This window comes from Salvia miltiorrhiza, chromosome 1 (assembly GCF_028751815.1).
Source record: "Salvia miltiorrhiza cultivar Shanhuang (shh) chromosome 1, IMPLAD_Smil_shh, whole genome shotgun sequence".
NCBI classification, from domain to species: Eukaryota; Viridiplantae; Streptophyta; class Magnoliopsida; order Lamiales; family Lamiaceae; genus Salvia; species Salvia miltiorrhiza.
The window spans coordinates 76,113,077-76,130,035 of NC_080387.1; the positions used below are offsets into that span (position 1 = coordinate 76,113,077).

At 34.8% G+C, this 16,959-nt stretch overlaps 2 protein-coding genes across 2 annotated transcripts; both read left to right on the plus strand.

The window, feature by feature from the left end:
* The first annotated feature begins 235 nt into the window (after positions 1–235).
* On the plus strand, positions 236–1,788 carry LOC131006321 (uncharacterized). Its single transcript, XM_057933524.1, has 3 exons — positions 236–392; positions 1,313–1,387; positions 1,530–1,788. The coding sequence occupies exons 1-3, from the start codon at positions 330–332 to the stop codon at positions 1,713–1,715; spliced, it is 324 nt and encodes a 107-aa protein (XP_057789507.1). The 5' UTR covers positions 236–329; the 3' UTR covers positions 1,716–1,788.
* Positions 1,789–11,810: 10,022 nt separating this feature from the next.
* LOC131006322 (proline-rich receptor-like protein kinase PERK15) lies at positions 11,811–16,700 on the plus strand. The gene is made up of 8 exons (XM_057933525.1): positions 11,811–12,364; positions 12,884–13,312; positions 13,442–13,813; positions 14,199–14,414; positions 14,857–15,228; positions 15,320–15,563; positions 15,663–15,810; positions 15,948–16,700. Exons 1-8 carry the CDS (start codon positions 12,322–12,324, stop codon positions 16,320–16,322), a joined length of 2,199 nt encoding a protein of 732 aa, XP_057789508.1. The 5' UTR covers positions 11,811–12,321; the 3' UTR covers positions 16,323–16,700.
* Positions 16,701–16,959: the final 259 nt, after the last annotated feature.

Genomic DNA, 16,959 nt, shown 5'->3' on the forward strand with positions numbered 1-16,959 from the left:
ATTAATTGATCCCACGCCCTCTTTCTTAATTTTTTTTTCATTAACTTTAACATCAATGGTTATATCTTTGATGCATAAATCAATAATTTTTTTTGGCCTATTTTTAGAAATATTTAACTTTGAAATATTCTTCCCAAAACCTATGGGACGGGACGATGCCGATGGTATTTGCATGTGTTAGCTGATGCACATAGTCAGGCAAAGATGGATTACTGGAAAAAGTATGCATTCAAATCTATAAATTCATCTAAAAAACAAGACCCACATTTTATCTACTAATTATTTTGTTTTTACAATAATTAACCTGAAAAATCCCTGGAACAAGAAAAATGGCAAACCAAGGTCATCCCGGCAACACTTACAACGCTGAACAAGATACGAATCAGGCGCAGGTAACATTTAGCCCACGTTTGGTTGAGTGTTTTTAGATATTGGAAAGTGAATCAAGTAATTGAATCCATTACTTGTTGTTTGATTTGGATAATGAGATAAGCATTACCCTTACTTGAGGGTAACCCAATCACCCAATTTGTTACCCCTCAAAATAGAGGGGAAACAAAAGAAATTGAATCCCTTACTAATGATTCATTTCCATAGTTAAACCAAACACTCAATAAAAATAATGGTTATTGTTACCATTCCACTCCTTTATTTAATTCTATTCCATGTTCATTCCTCTACTTGAACCAAACGAGCACTTAGAAACTATAGATAAATCAATAGAAAGTCCTTGGATTTATTCGACTGCAATACGAATTATAATTAAGCATATAGCCACTTCACTACAAATATTTTTATTTGGCCCCCGAACTTTTCATTTCTTTTTAAATTTCCCCAACTTATGTACTCTTTCTTAATTCTTATGGGTTTGCCAATTAATTGAATTTATATACTATAATAGTGCATGGTTAATTATTCTGTTAAATAAAAGCAGAGAATTTGATAAATAAAAAATAAAAATGGCGTTTCTATTTTTGAACATGGATCTGAAAATAATCAACAACTTCATCGAGGGTGAGAGAAGTTTTATTTTTTAATAAAATGATTTGGGTATATAAATGTTAGTACTCAGTATTCAAAGGCATTTTTTAAACTGAGGGAAGGGGATAGGTGGATGGGAATTTAACACTGCTATTCAGTATTAAAAGAAAATCAATTTATAAGTTTTCTAAAAATTTCTTGCGTTTCCAACTTTAGTTATCCCTTAACATTGAAAACACAAATCCCCCTCAAAAGAAAAAAAGACCATAGAAAACACAAAACCTTAATGAAAATTTAATATAAAACACAAAATTTAAAAATCTTGTCGCAGATGCGGAGGCGGGATCTCGTTGACCAACCATCCGACATCCATAGCCAAGGCCAAGCCACCAAATTGCTTCAAGAGGTACATAAAATCTTGAGATAATTCATTTCCAATTTCATTTTTCACTTTTCCAGTATGTACAAAAAATTGAATTAAAGTTTTAAAATCTCTAATATTCGTGCTTCCTAATAAATGGACGACGACGATGGTTTGAATACTTAAGAGTGGTGCACAAGCTAAGGACGCGGCGCATACCGCCGTCAACATGGCCAAGGGAGCAGCGGTAGGGGCCGCTAACATGGCGCAGGGGGCGGCGGAGGTGGTTAAGAATACTCTAGGGATGAACACCAACACCACCGGTGGCTCAGCAGGCCTAAGAAACAACAGCCACCCTAGTACCAAGATGTAAATTCACTTCCGATCCGTTGATTCATATTATACTCGTTTTCATGCAAATTCGATTTTTTAGTTTATTTCTAGTACGTATTTGTGTGGTCATTTTGCTTTAATAATTGTGGAAAAAGGTTCTTTACTAAGTTACTAACCAGCAGCTAGGGGTGAGCAAAATCAGTCCAAAACCGACGGATCAGACCGAACCGATCGTTTTTTCGATCCGGGTCGGTTTTGGTCCATGTATTTGTCCGGCCCGGTCCTATTTTCTTGGACCGAAAATATTTCGATTCGGTCCCGGTCCCGGTCCGGGGGAGGCCAAAACCGACGAAAATCGGACCGAACCGAATATATATATTTTAAATATATATTTAATATTTTTATTAATATTATTAATATTTTTTATTAATTTCTAATATTTTTATTAATATTTTTGTTAATATATTAATATTTTATTAATTTCTAATATTTTTATTAATATTATTAATTTTTAATATTTAAAAAATGGTCGGTTTTGGACCGAACCAGACCGAGAACAGATGGCGGTTTCGGTCTGGTTTTGGTTCAGACCTAGGATTTCAGTTGGTCCGGTTCGGTCCAAAAAATATTGAAAATTCGATCCTCGGTTTCATCAGTTCGGTCTGGTTCGGTCCGACTGCTCACCCCTACTAGCAGCCATCTTGACAACACTTTTTATTTTGTCATTTTCTTTTGGGACGATCGGAGAAATTGTAGTCTATGGATATGTGAGTATCCATAGTGGGGGGGATCGGGAGCCGGTCTCGGCCGAGTGGTGCGCTCCCGGTGTGCTTCTCTACTCCGAGTGCGGAAGCCAATTTGGTTGGGCGCGTGCTTTGCACCGCCCAATCACCTAATTTTTTGGGAAATAATAATAATAATAATAATAATAATAATAATAATAATAATAATAATAATAATAATAATAATAATAATAATAATAATAATAATAATAATAATAATAATAATAATAATAATAATAATAATAATAATAATAAAGTTTGACTTTCAACGAAATTAGAGCTTAGTTGGTAGTCAAAAATTCACCTAATGTTGGTCTAACTTCGGATGAGGAGTATTTAGAAGCTCGGAGGTCTAAGAAGGCAAAAATTAATATATTTGACTTAATTTCGACTATCAATTAAGCTTTAATTTCGTTGAAAGTTACTTAGGTGAAAATTGCAACAAAAATATAAATTTATGCATTTTTTTGACTTAATTGAAAGTTCAGGTGAAAATTGCTACTTTTTCAAAGTTTGTGCATTTTTTAAAGGGCAAAGGTGTAGATTGGTCCCTGAACTCGACCCCCCTAGAGCGTTTAGCCCCCCATACTCGGTCAAGGCGTGTTGACCTCCCTGAACTCCTGAGAAAAAGGTGCATTTTACCCCTCGCGTTTAACGGTGGTTTAACGCTGTTAAACGATTTTTTTTTTCTGGTCATCTTCTCCGGTTGCATTCCTTCAATTTTTCGGCGACATTCATCTGTCGAAAGGGGAAATCTTGCCGGCGCCACTTCTCCTCCGACGAGCACTCCATCCCAACCAAATGCGCGGTGTAATCGGAGTAGATCTGCAGCGGCGACGGCGCTCTTCAGTGTTTTTTTGGTCAACTGTAAAAACTGATGCAATAAAAGTGGAGACAGTAAACACCACCTTATGCCTCTCAAATAAATCCTGAAATAGCAAAACCAAAACAAACCCCCCCAAAATCAAACATCAACAGAAAAAACACTAATAAAGTAATCCAACAATTTTCACTCTATACATAAAAAGCCAAATCTTTATGGAAGAATAAGTGTCATGAGCAGTAGAGAAAGAATCCATAGCTTTTATTCTCAGCTGAGATGCTGCAATAGAGTTCATAATCGAGGAGCCCGACGCCCTCAATCGTGGTATACTTCTATACATTTCTCCTCTCATTCTGAAAACTTCATTTTCCTCTCGATTTTTATTAACGATGAATTTCTAGGTTTCAATTTCGAATCGATTTTCAAAGCGAAAGGGTTTTCATAAGAATTTGTGATGGCAAAAGGCAGAGAATTAAGGTGCCAAAATTCGCATGAAATTTAGATTCTTGCTAAAGAAGTCACACACTCGAAATGCTAGAAAATTCGAACGCCGCTGCCGCTGCAGATCTGCTCCGGTTACGCCGTGTTTGTTGCAGATCTGCTCCGGTTACGCTAGAAAAGCTGGAAGAAACGGAATTTATCGGCCGTTTGGTTCGTGGGTTTAGTTGCACCTTTTTCTCGGGAGTTCAGGGAGGTCAACACGCCTTGACCGAGTATGGGGGGTAAACACTCTAGGGGGGTTGATTTCAGGGACCAATTTGCACCTTTGCCCTTTTTTAAATTTAAACGGTCATATATCCAGATGTTTAAAATTAATTGTAAACAACATTAAAATTAAATATAAAATGACATACAAAATTTAAGAGTTAAGGAGCAGGCTCTCCCACTATGGAGGGTGGGCTCTTAAATAGTGGAGATCACTTTTAAGAGCCCATCCTGACTTTCCACTACGAATGCTCTAACCCAACCCATGATCGACACCAATCCTAGTTTTAAACTAGTGTGATGAAAGAAAGAAAAAATAAAAGTGGGATATCAATGTAGTTTTGAATAGGTAGAACCAATTCACAATACAAGATATTTTGGTGATCAGGGTTAATTGCCTAAAAATACAGGACCTATATTTAAATTTTGTTTTTAATCAAATTTATTTTTTGATAAAAAATACATAAATGTTATTTTTTTGGAAACTTGACATGAGTCTAAAGTTCGTTGGTTAATATCTTGATTGTCTAGGCTTCGATGGGCGATCCGAAGGTATCGTTAGAAAGTTGTTGACGTTATCTTTTTAATGATACTTATATTGTTGGGTTTTGATAACCAAAAGTGGGCGAAAAATGACATGAAAGTTAATGTCATGAAACTCTATATTTTTTCTTTTCTCTGACCACTTTCTATGACCAAAACCCAACAATATAGGTATCATTAGATAGCTATTGTCAAGAGGTTTCCAACAATAACTTCGAATTGTTCATCAGACTACAGACAATCAAGTTATTGGCCAATAAACTTTTTGACTCAAGCTAAATTCCAAAACATAAAAGTTTATGTATTCTTTAACCAAAAAAAATATATCTTGTTAAAAATTAAAATTTGGGTATAATTTATGTATTTAAAGGAAATTAACCTTTTTGGTAATGCTTTTATAGAACACTAGTATGCAACCCGTTGAAACTCAACATGCAATCATTTTACGTCGTTGATTTAAAATCACTTTATATATATATTGTTTTGTTGGGAACTTAATGAAATATCCTAGCCCTAGTTTTGATGATACCAAAATCCTTAAGTGTTCTTTGTAATAGACTAGAACTTTTCGAACTCAAGTGTTGGAGTCCTTTTCTAGTTTAGCTTGTGTTATGAAGACTGAAGACCGGAGGAATGAAGAATAAAGAACGAAGGACTGAAGACTAAAGAGCTCGACTGATATTGCGAATAAAGGCTGAGTCAAACATTGATCTTTGACTGATCGAGTTTCTCAACTGAAGGATCAGTTACGAACTGATTCATTAATGCAGGCCACGTGGATTCAGCGGACTTATACTAAAGTCAAGTATCAGTTAAACATTCTTCCTCGGACTGAACCTCCAAAGTTAAAAGGAAGCCACGCACTCCCAAAGTATAGCCGCATTAAATGCAGAGATTTCAAGGATCGTCCTTTCTCTGCAGAGCATTCTTTTTTGGTGACTACCTTTTCAAAGATATCCTATCTCCTGCTCCTTAGTAGTCGTTCTCACCAAAGAAAGAACCTCGAAGATTGAAGCCTCAGCAAAATTCGAATTACTCTCCAACAGATGAATTCTTGAAGACCATCTCCGCCTACGGATCTATTCAAGACCTCTCCTATAAATAGAGCTCGAGGATCACTTCAATCTTCACCGGAGCTCGAGGATCACTTCAATCTTCACCGATTCAAATACATAAGTTGAAACGCTGCCGAATTCGTTACTCAGCAAATCAAAGCCTTCCAAAGTTTGAATCGAAGAAGATAATCACAAAGCCAAAATCAGTCCACTACTAATTACATATATTCTCTTAGAACCTTAGACATATATTGTTTATCTAAAGCCTAAGTTACTGATTATAGAGAGCCCGTTCTTTGTGACCTAGTTGGTAGTTTTCGAACCTCCTTTCAATTGAGCGAAAAGAGTGTTTGAAGTTGTGCGGAGTTCAGACCAGTGTTCTGACTCCAGAGAAATCTTAGTGCCCAGTGTGTGCTAAGTGTGTTTGAGAAATCCAACCCAGTATGTTGGTACTGAAATGTGTGGTTTCAGTTCAAGGTTTGTTGTGCTTCCGTAAGCACAAGCCTAGAGTACTTGTCAGTGTGATCAACTGACCGTGGATGTAGGAATTGGATTATGAACCACGTAAAAATCCCTTTGTCGTTTATCGCTTTCAGTATTTACTTTCTTATCTGTGCAAAATCCTTTTGCTAACTGAAACTGACTAACTGCAAAGTGAGACTAAGATCTTGACAACGCGCTTAATCACAAACGGCTTTTTCGAAAGAAAAGTTTTTCGCTGCCAAGTGTTATTTGTCTGACTGATTTATCTTATGATATTCAGGAGGATTCTTAACACTTCTCTGTATACAAACTAGATTGAAGCCTTACGCATATCAGTTAAAGTCTTGGACTTAACTGGTATCTCTTTACTAAAGAGAGATTCAGTATTAGTTTTCAACCAAAGTCTTTCTTAACTCTTACACTGTTAAAAGGTTGAGTTGGTTTGTTGCTTTCGAAAAATAGCCTATAGATGTATTTCCTCCCCCCCATACACCTATTCCAGACCTTTCGGGACCTAATATGTTTTTATGGACATAGCATATGAAATAATCTTTATATAAAATAATTTTTAATAATTTAATTGAATCAAATTAAATTGGTTGTATATTTTAAAAAATATTAATATCAACCACTTTCACCCATTAAATGTTATTTTTTAGTTGGAATAATAGAACTATTTGTTTATATAAGGTTTCATTTGATGAAGTTTTATAAAAGGTTTATATGAAATTGGAGATTTTAGAAAAAATAAGAATAAAAAAATATGCAAATTTGACATAGAATATGATGGATGATTATGTGCCTAATTTGTTAATAATTGTATATAGACAAGATTTATTAATTTTTATACAATTTTTTTAAATTGATGGATAAGATGTAATTTAAGACTATATATGCGATCTGAGCATCATCACATCCGAACCTTATAATATCTTATTCTAGGATTTTAAATTGCACGAACTTGCAGCTTAATTTCTGAACGTCTTTTTCTATTCTAACACTGAGCTTAAACTGAAAGTGTGAGGGGTATAGAAGGTGGATTTCCAACACACTGTTACAATAAGAACAATGGGAATAGAGTGTGCTCGAGTTCTAGGCTTATAATACAAAGTTTGGATACCTAGAACTAAGAGAATGTATGTACTTACAATTTGGAATAACTAAGCTTGTAGTTACAGAGCTGAGTTTGTTTACTAAGCTTTTAGTTCCAGAGTTGAGTTTGTTTACACTTGATTATTCATTTCTTCGGAAATACATTGTATTCTTGAGGATGAAAGTTTGAACACTTGATCACTTGTAAATTCAAATTAGTTAACTATTTTGTTAGAGTTATATGACTATTTTGTTAGAGTTATTTACTCGAAAGACTACATCTAACTTATGAACGTTGAACTTCTAAACATCATCTTAGTGATATCCACGGGTTGGGAACCGTCGGTTCCGGGCATGAACCAACGATTCACGATTCACTGAGAAGGTGACCGTAACCGACCCGTGAAGAGGTAGAGAAGGATCGGTTTCGGGCCTTGAACCGGAAGTTTCGGGTCAGACCTGAAACAGTCGGTTCAAGGGCCAAACTGCCGATTTTTTACTTTTTTATTTGTAATGTAATGTGCATATTTTTCTTATGAAATTACATTATTTAATTCATTACATGTAATGAAATTATTGAATAAAGTCAATATAAAATACAATGAATTATAAACGAAATAAAATTATAACACATTTACCACCAAAATATAATAAAATTCGTATTTTTATTGAATTCAAAGTAAAAAAAAAATATAATTTACATGTACAAATAAATTACAATCTGCAAATTACAAAATTGAACAAGGAAACTGAATTTATTAAACAATTTTACTAGTACTATACTAATAACTAATTTAAAATTTGAATTTGAAAAAATAAAAATAAAAAATTGAAAGGTTTTGGGCGGTTAACCAACGGTTTCTTGCCCGATGGTTCAGTCTGGTGGTTAACCGCCGATTTTCGAACCCAATGATTTTATCCTCTTAACTTAAATATGTAACAATAATATTAGTCGTCATCACAAATTTATTAAATAAGGTTGTATTAAAAAAGAGAAAAAAGAAAAAGAAAGTGTAAAAAAACCCTTAAAAACATAGAGAAGCATACTAAGGATTGAGCCTCGTTAAAACCTTTTTAAGGAAAGCCCAATAATCTTAAAAAGGAAAAAAGATGCTCGTCTAAAAACAAAGTCGCAGAAGGACATAAAAAGCAAACCAAACTAAGAAAACCAACATGTATCATCATCACATATATAATAGGGAAATAGAATAGTCCTCAGTCGCAACACCATATTTTTATATTTTTATTATCTTAATTTTTCAAGCATTTTCGTATTTATTCATTTTTATGTATCTAAATTATCTCATCCCATATTGATTTGTTTGTGAGATTTCACAAAATGAAAGCGTATACAAAAATATATTCTTAATTTACTCTCCCAACCGAAAGTCCACATTTAATTGGTGGAGTGATTAAGATTAATACAATTTGAATTCCACTCTCAATTTACCATGATCAAATTTATTTGGTTAAAATAAAGAATTTAGTTAATTTAATTTTAAAAATATATAGTTTTAACTAAATAAATTATTTAATAAATTTGATTTGACCATAGAATTAGATACTCATTTTTCTCAAGCTTAGACTAGATGATGCTCAGAACTTAGTTATGATCTTTCAAGCTCCAAACGAGATAATGGTCACATGTCAATTCTGCTATTTTTCAAGCTTCAAATAAAATGATGCTAAAAAATCAGTTATGGTCTTTCAAGTTTATAGGAGATGATGTTTGTAAGTCAGTTATGATCTTACTAGTTTAAGATGATATAATACTCACAAGTCAATTATCATTTTTCAATTTTCAAACGAGATTATGTTTAAGAGTCAGTTTTGATTTTTTAATCTCCAAATAGTGATGAATAGAAGTTAGATATAATATTTCAAACTTTAGACGATATGATGATCAGAAGTCTTACATTCAAAAGTCAGATGTTATCTTTCGAGCTCCAGATGATGATCTGGTCTTACAAGGTTCAAATGAGATGATGCTCAAATGAAAAATGTGACCTTAAATCAATTCTTAATGTAAAAAAGTTGTACAATGTTAATATATCTTGTCTATATACGATTAAAAACAAATGTGACACATCAATCCCTCCACCATATCCTCCATCAAATTTACGTATTTTTTTTCCTAAAATTTTCAATCTCATGTCGACATTTATAAACACTCATCAGATGAAGATTTATATAAAATAATACTTCTATTATCCCACCAAAAATTAACATTTAATTGGCGAAAGTACTTCTATTACACCAAATTAAATTAATTAAAGAAATAATTTATGTGCAAATAATTTCATTACATAAAAATAATATAAAATAATTTAAATCATGACATAAGTTAATTCTCATCGAATTTTAATGGGTTACACAATTAGTTTAAAGGTGAGAGAATTAACATAAACATATCGCATAAGGGCTTAAACTGCCCTTGCAAGTAGTATTCTATTAATCTACATCATTACTCCCTCCGTCCCAGCTAAGATGATACATTTCTTTTTGGCACGGGATTTAAGGAGTTGTAGATTAGTGTTTTAAGTGTGTAGTATAAAAGTGATAAAGTATGAAAGAGAAGGTAATAAAGTGATAAAGTAGGAGAGAGAATGTAATAAAGTGATAAAGTAGGAGATAGAAGGTAATAAATGAGTGATTAATTAGTTGTAATTGTGCAATTAAAATTCCTTATTTTTTCCATATTTAGAAATGTAGCATCTTCGTTGGGACAGAGAGAGTATTATATAATATTCCCCTTGTTTCGTAAGAGTGTGCACTTTTTGTCATTTTGGAACGTCCCATAAAAGGTGTGCACTTATTTTTTTTTTGGACATTTCTTCCACTAATAACCATAGGCACATTCTTCCACTAATAGCACACTCATATAATACTTATTAAAATTCGTGCCACCAACAATAATGCACACTTTTATGGGACATAGAGAGTATGATTTCAGATTTCTCTTCTTTTCTTAATTCATGGTCCTATGTGGGTTAATGAAAAAAATTTATTTTATTTTGTTGCAATCGTACATCTGTTTGCAAAAATTTAATATGTAAATCTCTCTCAATATAAAAATCTCAAACTAAACATAATTTTTTTTCAAAGTTATTTCATTTATTTTATTATAAACACAATTAAAGTAATTTCTCGTTGAATTTCGACAGGTTACGCCCTAATTTATACTCCATTCGTCCACCAATTGTTGATCCATTTTATTATTTTAGCGTGTCCATCAATTCTTGATCTATTCTATTTTTAGTAAGTTTTTTTATTTAGAATAAAGTGAAACCCTTATTTTACTCATAATATATTCTCTTAATTTTTTTAAATTCGTGTTATTATGAAATGGGTCAAAAAATGGACGGAGTAATATTCATAATTTTAGTGAATCCCTTTACATAAGAAGCCCCCTAAAAGAAAGTTACTTAAAAACTGTGATAACCTGTATAGTTTACCATATTATATACGTTTGATAAAAAAAGATTTAGAAAAGAATAGAAAGATGGAACAAAAAGAGGTGGTCTTGAGTATATTTGAGTGTACCGTACACCCAGGTTGACCCGTACTCAAATTCTGACCCGCATCCCGACTCAAATCGTGTAAATGATACTATTTGTAATTGACACTATTCTGTTATACAAATGACACTGCATATAAATGACACTATAACATTATAAATGATACTATGTATAATTGACATTATTCAGAAATATAAATGACAATTTCTATAATTGACACTACAAGATTGTAAATGACATTATAATATTGAAAATGACACTATAACATTTTAAAATGTTACAGTGTCATTTGTATAACTGAATAATGTCATTTACATGGTTTGGATTAAAATGTGGATTTGAATTAACATGTAGGTCAAAATTTGGGTATAGGTCAATCCGAGTGTACGATATATCCGGTGTACAGGAGATTTTGTGAAAAAAAAGAAATACTATTAATAACTAGATAAAAGCAAAAAAGATGACACTAAGATAAGTCATACTTTACTTTCACGTAACTCTCCTATGTTCACCTTTTACAATGTACACATCCTTTCATGAAATTGCACACAATTCACTATTTCACTTTCATACCTTTGACCAATTTTTGACCTGCACATTAGTCCATACGAAAATTAATTTATTATTTTATATATTATTCTTATACACTTGTTTGAACTTATAACTAAAGAAAGTTTTATATATGATCATTTTACATTTTAATATTTATAAAATATAAAATCAATTAAAATCAGATTCAACTACAATTAACTTTTAGTAAAATTACTAATATAAAATGTCACTAAATATATACATTCTAATTCAAGTTTTGACCTATCTTATAAATTTTAAGCGATAAAATAATTACACATAAGCTTTTATATTCTAATTCAAGTTTTGACCTATCTTATAAATTTTAAGCGATAAAATAATTACACATAAGCTTTTATGCTACCGTAAAACTCAGAAAAAAAGTTAATAATACAGTATAAAAATGAGAGCTAAACATTTAGATGAGAACATTAGATTTAAAATAATGAGTAGATAATGTATAGAATGAGTAGGAATCAGATGGCATCAAATATTTATTTATAAACCCTTTTTAACGGCTCGGTCGGAATTAGGGGACCACGGTTACCAACGGTGGGCCGCTGCAGCAAGCAATCCATCTGACGTGACTGACGTTCACTATTGGACGAAGACAATTTTCCGTCAAAGGCGCACGTTAGATGAATATAATAATATACCACTACCATACTACTCGTATCGGAGCTCCATTTTACCGTGCGCTCATCCTCAACAGATTTTTTTAGTTCTGATATCTGAGTGAAGCGGACGAAAGATACACGCGCGCCACAATCATTACATGTACATATACACAAATCATTCTCCGATTTTCTCTCTCTAGAATTCCCTTACACACTCTCTCTCTCTGCCTTTTCCTTTTTCCGGTTTCGTGTGTTTGGAGGTGAGAGATGGGGAGCTCGCTGAGTTACGAGTTCGGACTGAGTGTGTGGCGAGCTTCCCGGCTGCTCGATGTTCACTCGGTGGTCGGAGGCTGCGGATTTTGCTCGTAGCTTTGGGGTTTGACTCTGGGTGAAACCTAGCCGTTGGATTGGTTTTGTGACGAGATTTGTAGATCTGAGCCGTTCGGATTTTGTCGGTGATGTTGCAGCTCCATAATTTGCGCTTTTTCGTCCGGGGCAGCGGTGAGTATCTAGTGTGAGGGTGTAAGAAATGCTATGTTTTCTGCTGTTTTAGGGAATTCTTACGCATTTTTTACGGATTTATTGTTTTTTTTCCCTTTTCCTATTGATGGCATGCCATTCCCCCCTCGTAAATGTAAATAGAATAGGGGAGTCACAAGAAGCAAAATTTTGTGTATTTTTGGAGGCGTGTGTTGGATTTTATGTTATTTACTTATATTGGACTAATCACTATTTCAATTGATTTAATGCGTGCTGCTGGTATAGTATGTATAGCAGTGATTCTTTTCTTTTGAGGGAAAAGAGTTATTCTAGTGCATGTCTAGAATGTATGAGTCGCTGTTGTAAGCGAAAGAGGGATTTGTGGCTTAAGCTTTGATTTCCTATTTGTCATGCTATTCTGATTCAGACAGTGCTGTTATATTCTTTGAAATGGTATCTTGACACCAAATCTGTGGAATTGAATACGTTGTTGCAGAAAATCTTATGGTTGTGTGCTTCTATTTGTAATGTGAATTACAGGGTTGCTATTGGAGGCTCGTTGGTGCCTCTTAAAACAGTTGCTTCTGTTGTGTTCTTTATTATCCTTCACTGATGCTAATCTACGTAACAAGATATTGAAAAGAGAAGCTCTATCACCAACTACCACAATTTTTGATGCCCCTGCCATGACAGAACTGTCTCTACCTTCCAATCTGCCTTCGTTCCACAAACATCACCATAATCATCTCAGCCCTCATGGTGCACCTGCTCAACCTCCTAATTTTGGTCATTTTGAGATTTCTACTCCTCCTTCTAGCTCCGGTTTGTCCAGACCTTCAATGCAGAAGAGTGGATCAGTGCCTCCGAGCAATCCACCTCCACATGTTTCAGAGATTGCGCCACCTCAACCTGAACCTAACACCATGCCTACTGGTTTAGCTCAGCCGCCATTATCTCCCAGCTTCTCTAGTAAGATTCATATCCTCTTGAATCTATTTTCTAGCCAACAGTAATATGATTATGAAATAGTTTTTACAAACCCATCCTCGCTTGTTTAGTTTTGTTGTTTCTGATGAGGTGGTTGTTTCCTTTTGGAAGGTTGTTGTGGACCAGACATGGTACTCAAACGTGAGAGCCAGGGCTGCCATTGCGTGTATCCAATAAAGCTGGAAATTCTCCTTTTGAACGTCTCATCCAATCCGAACTGGAAGCTTTTTCTAGAGCAGTTTGCTTCACAGCTTGGTCTAAGAGTGTCACAGATTGAGCTCATTAACTTTTATATTGTTGGAATATCTGGTCTGAATATATCAATGGACATTACCCCACATACGGGTATGAGTTTTTCTTCCATTGAAGCTGCAGGAATAAACTCTTCATTGTCAACGCACAGGGTCCGTCTGGATCCTGCATTAGTGGGTGACTACAAGCTTCTCAACATAACCTGGTTCAAACCGCCCTTACTGCCTCAAGGTAATCTTCATTTGTCCAGGTGCAAGTTAAAGATCTATATCAACAATGTCATTTTTGGTTGAGAATCTCATACATGGTGAATAGCAAAGACTTATGTTGTGGCTTTCCACTTTTTCGCTGGAAGTTCTTTTAACTAGCACTCAGCCATACTATAACCCCCAACCCCACCCCACCTTTATGTTTTTTAGGCAAGTTGAAATTATTCAAAATATTAGCATTAAATTTATTGGTTATAGTTGTCACAGTGTCATTGTTACTAATGTACTTTTACCATTTTTCTGATAAATAGGTAGTAATTGATCCCAAGTTGTTTTGGTAAACTGGTATCATCTTCCTGGATATGCCTATATTGAAACTGATGTAACCCATTTTGTCTTTTATACAGCTCCAATTTCCGATACAGCGCCATCAGAAGCGCCGCCCAATCTTCCATCAAGTCCTTCTGCACTGGCCCCTTCAAAGAAAGTTAAACATCCAAGTTTGATTCTTGTCATTGGACTTGGAGCTGTGATCCTGATAATTGCTGTCATCACTGTGGTTATGCTTTGTTTCTGTGTATCTCGCCAAGAGAAGCATATTATTGAACCTATCAAAGAAACTGGTATGTAGAGAGTTGCATTGAATTGTGTTTTTATCTGCAGTTTTAGTTCCTTCTATATTATTGATAGATTGTTTAGTGTGAATAGTGTTGTCTCTTAAATGGCAGAATTGGCCTGCCCTCTGATATAAACCACAGTTTGCCAATTCCATTCTGATGCTATGTTAGTTAAGGTGTGCTTGGCTGCGTTCCAAGGGAAAAGCACCCTCATCATCTTCCTTTCTTTTTCTGTTTTTTTTTTTTTTTTTTTTTTTTTTAATATATATATATATATATATATATATATATATATATATATATATATATATATATATATATTTGCTGATCAATACTCCCATCTCTTCCCTCTTTAGTTTAACTTTTTGACTTTTGGTACTTTGCTATCACACATATCTTGGGTTCACTTCTCATTATGGATTTTATGTGCTTATTCCCTTTGAAATAGCAAAACAAAGGAGTTTGGGAACAGTTCCAGCAATGGGATCGATTCACCATCCAACCAGCACACGGTTTCTCACCTATGAAGAACTGAAAGAGGCTACGAATAACTTTGAGACAACTAGTATTCTTGGTGAGGGTGGCTTTGGGAGAGTATTCAAGGGTGTATTAAGTGATGGAACTGCCGTTGCCATAAAGAGACTAAGCAGTGGTGGACAACAAGGGGATAAAGAGTTCTTAGTTGAGGTTGAGATGCTCAGTAGGCTGCATCACCGTAACTTGGTGAAACTTGTCGGATACTACAGCAATCGTGACTCCTCACAGAACCTACTTTGTTACGAGCTTGTTCCAAATGGAAGTTTGGAGGCTTGGCTCCATGGTATAGTCAATGAATATAGATATTTCTTCCAAGTTATTACTTACACTTACAGTGAATGATAAGCATGTAATCTTTGGGTGGTTCTGTTCAGGGCCATTGGGACTAAACTGCCCTCTTGATTGGGACACAAGAATGAAAATTGCTCTTGATGCTGCACGAGGACTTGCTTACTTGCATGAGGACTCGCAACCTTGTGTCATTCACAGAGATTTTAAGGCATCGAATATATTGCTTGAGAACAACTTTCTTGCCAAAGTTTCAGATTTTGGCCTCGCAAAACAGGCCCCTGAAGGCAGGACAAACTACCTCTCCACCCGTGTTATGGGAACTTTTGGGTTAGTAGTCCCTTCTTAGGGTCATACAATAACATTTGCTCTCTGGGGCTCGATGTTCTCATTCTTTAACACTTGGGGACTTTTTCCAACAATTTACAGGTATGTCGCCCCCGAGTATGCTATGACCGGGCACCTGCTGGTGAAGAGTGATGTTTACAGTTATGGTGTGGTTCTTCTTGAGTTGTTGACAGGAAGAAAACCTGTAGATATGTCGCAGCCTTCAGGCCAGGAGAACCTTGTCACCTGGGTTAGTTAAATAAATCCAGTCTCACTCTATGTAAATTTCCCTGTTTTAGTGATTTGTTTCACGGAGACACCATTATTTTCGATGAGGCTCAACCCTTGATCTTTAGATAGTAAGCAGTTTATGTTGTTCTTTTGCAGGCTAGGCCAATACTAAGAGAGAAGGATCGATTGGAAGAACTTGCTGATCCAAGACTTGATGGCAAGTATCCAAAGGAAGATTTTTTCCGAGTGTGCACCATTGCTGCAGCGTGTGTGGCCCCAGATGCTAGCCAACGACCTTCTATGGGGGAAGTGGTGCAGTCTCTCAAAATGGTGCAACGTGTTACAGAGTATCAAGATTCTGCAGTGGCCTCCAACACTGCACCCAATCTTAGGCAGTCATCTACAACCTTTGAGTCGGATGGAACGTCATCGATTTTTTCTTCTGGTCCTTATTCCGGCTTTAGTGCCTTGGATACTGATAACATCAACAAAACAGCTGTATTTTCCGAAGATCTTCAGGAAGGACGATGATCCCATCTTTCTTTTTTCTTTCTTTTTGGTCAAGTGTTTATTCTAATGTCACCGGAGCTTCTTGATCAACAATGCGGGGCTTGGGAGGGTTGATAAAAGTTCTGTTGGCTTTGTCTTGGTTGGCATGGGGATTTCTAAGTAATTGTGCTCTTGGTTTTGTCCATCCCATGTAGAGAAAGGCTTGGGATTCAGATTCCCCAGTGTAGTGAGTGCTTATTCTCTGCATGTTGAGATGAGACGTTGTATATATATATATTGATTTGACTTTGTCTAAGGTTTAGCTATGCTGTTGATTGACTAGCATCATTTGATGTCTTTCTTTCTTCATTCAAATTGGCGTAGCTCGACTTATTATCCTATTTATTCGGATTTCAGCAAGGTTTTCCTTTGTTTATTTATATGAATTGCTTGCACCTTGATTATAGTTATTTCTTCAAGAATTGGGGTGTGACAGAATGGTATCAAAGATAAATTTTCTTTATGTCTTTGATAATTATTAGCTTTTGATGTCAAGTCTAGAATAATATCTCTAGACTTGTAAGAATGACAGTAACTCTCATACACTAATACCATTCAAGCATTGTTGAATGAAAATTGAAATATAAAGCTTAGATAACAGTACATACATAACAGAGTC

What these genes read in the sequence shown, in the direction of transcription:
- LOC131006321 (XM_057933524.1), top strand. Translation starts at nt 330, where the DNA reads ATGGCAAACCAAGGTCATCCCGGCAACACTTACAACGCTGAACAAGAT. An exon ending in AAGATACGAATCAGGCGCAG is followed by an intron (nt 393 to 1,312) that starts GTAACATTTAGC and finishes ATCTTGTCGCAG; the next exon opens with ATGCGGAGGCGGGATCTCGT. An exon ending in CCACCAAATTGCTTCAAGAG is followed by an intron (nt 1,388 to 1,529) that starts GTACATAAAATC and finishes TGAATACTTAAG; the next exon opens with AGTGGTGCACAAGCTAAGGA.
- LOC131006322 (XM_057933525.1), top strand. Translation starts at nt 12,322, where the DNA reads ATGTTGCAGCTCCATAATTTGCGCTTTTTCGTCCGGGGCAGCG. An exon ending in CTTTTTCGTCCGGGGCAGCG is followed by an intron (nt 12,365 to 12,883) that starts GTGAGTATCTAG and finishes TGTGAATTACAG; the next exon opens with GGTTGCTATTGGAGGCTCGT. An exon ending in AGGAGAACCTTGTCACCTGG is followed by an intron (nt 15,811 to 15,947) that starts GTTAGTTAAATA and finishes GTTCTTTTGCAG; the next exon opens with GCTAGGCCAATACTAAGAGA.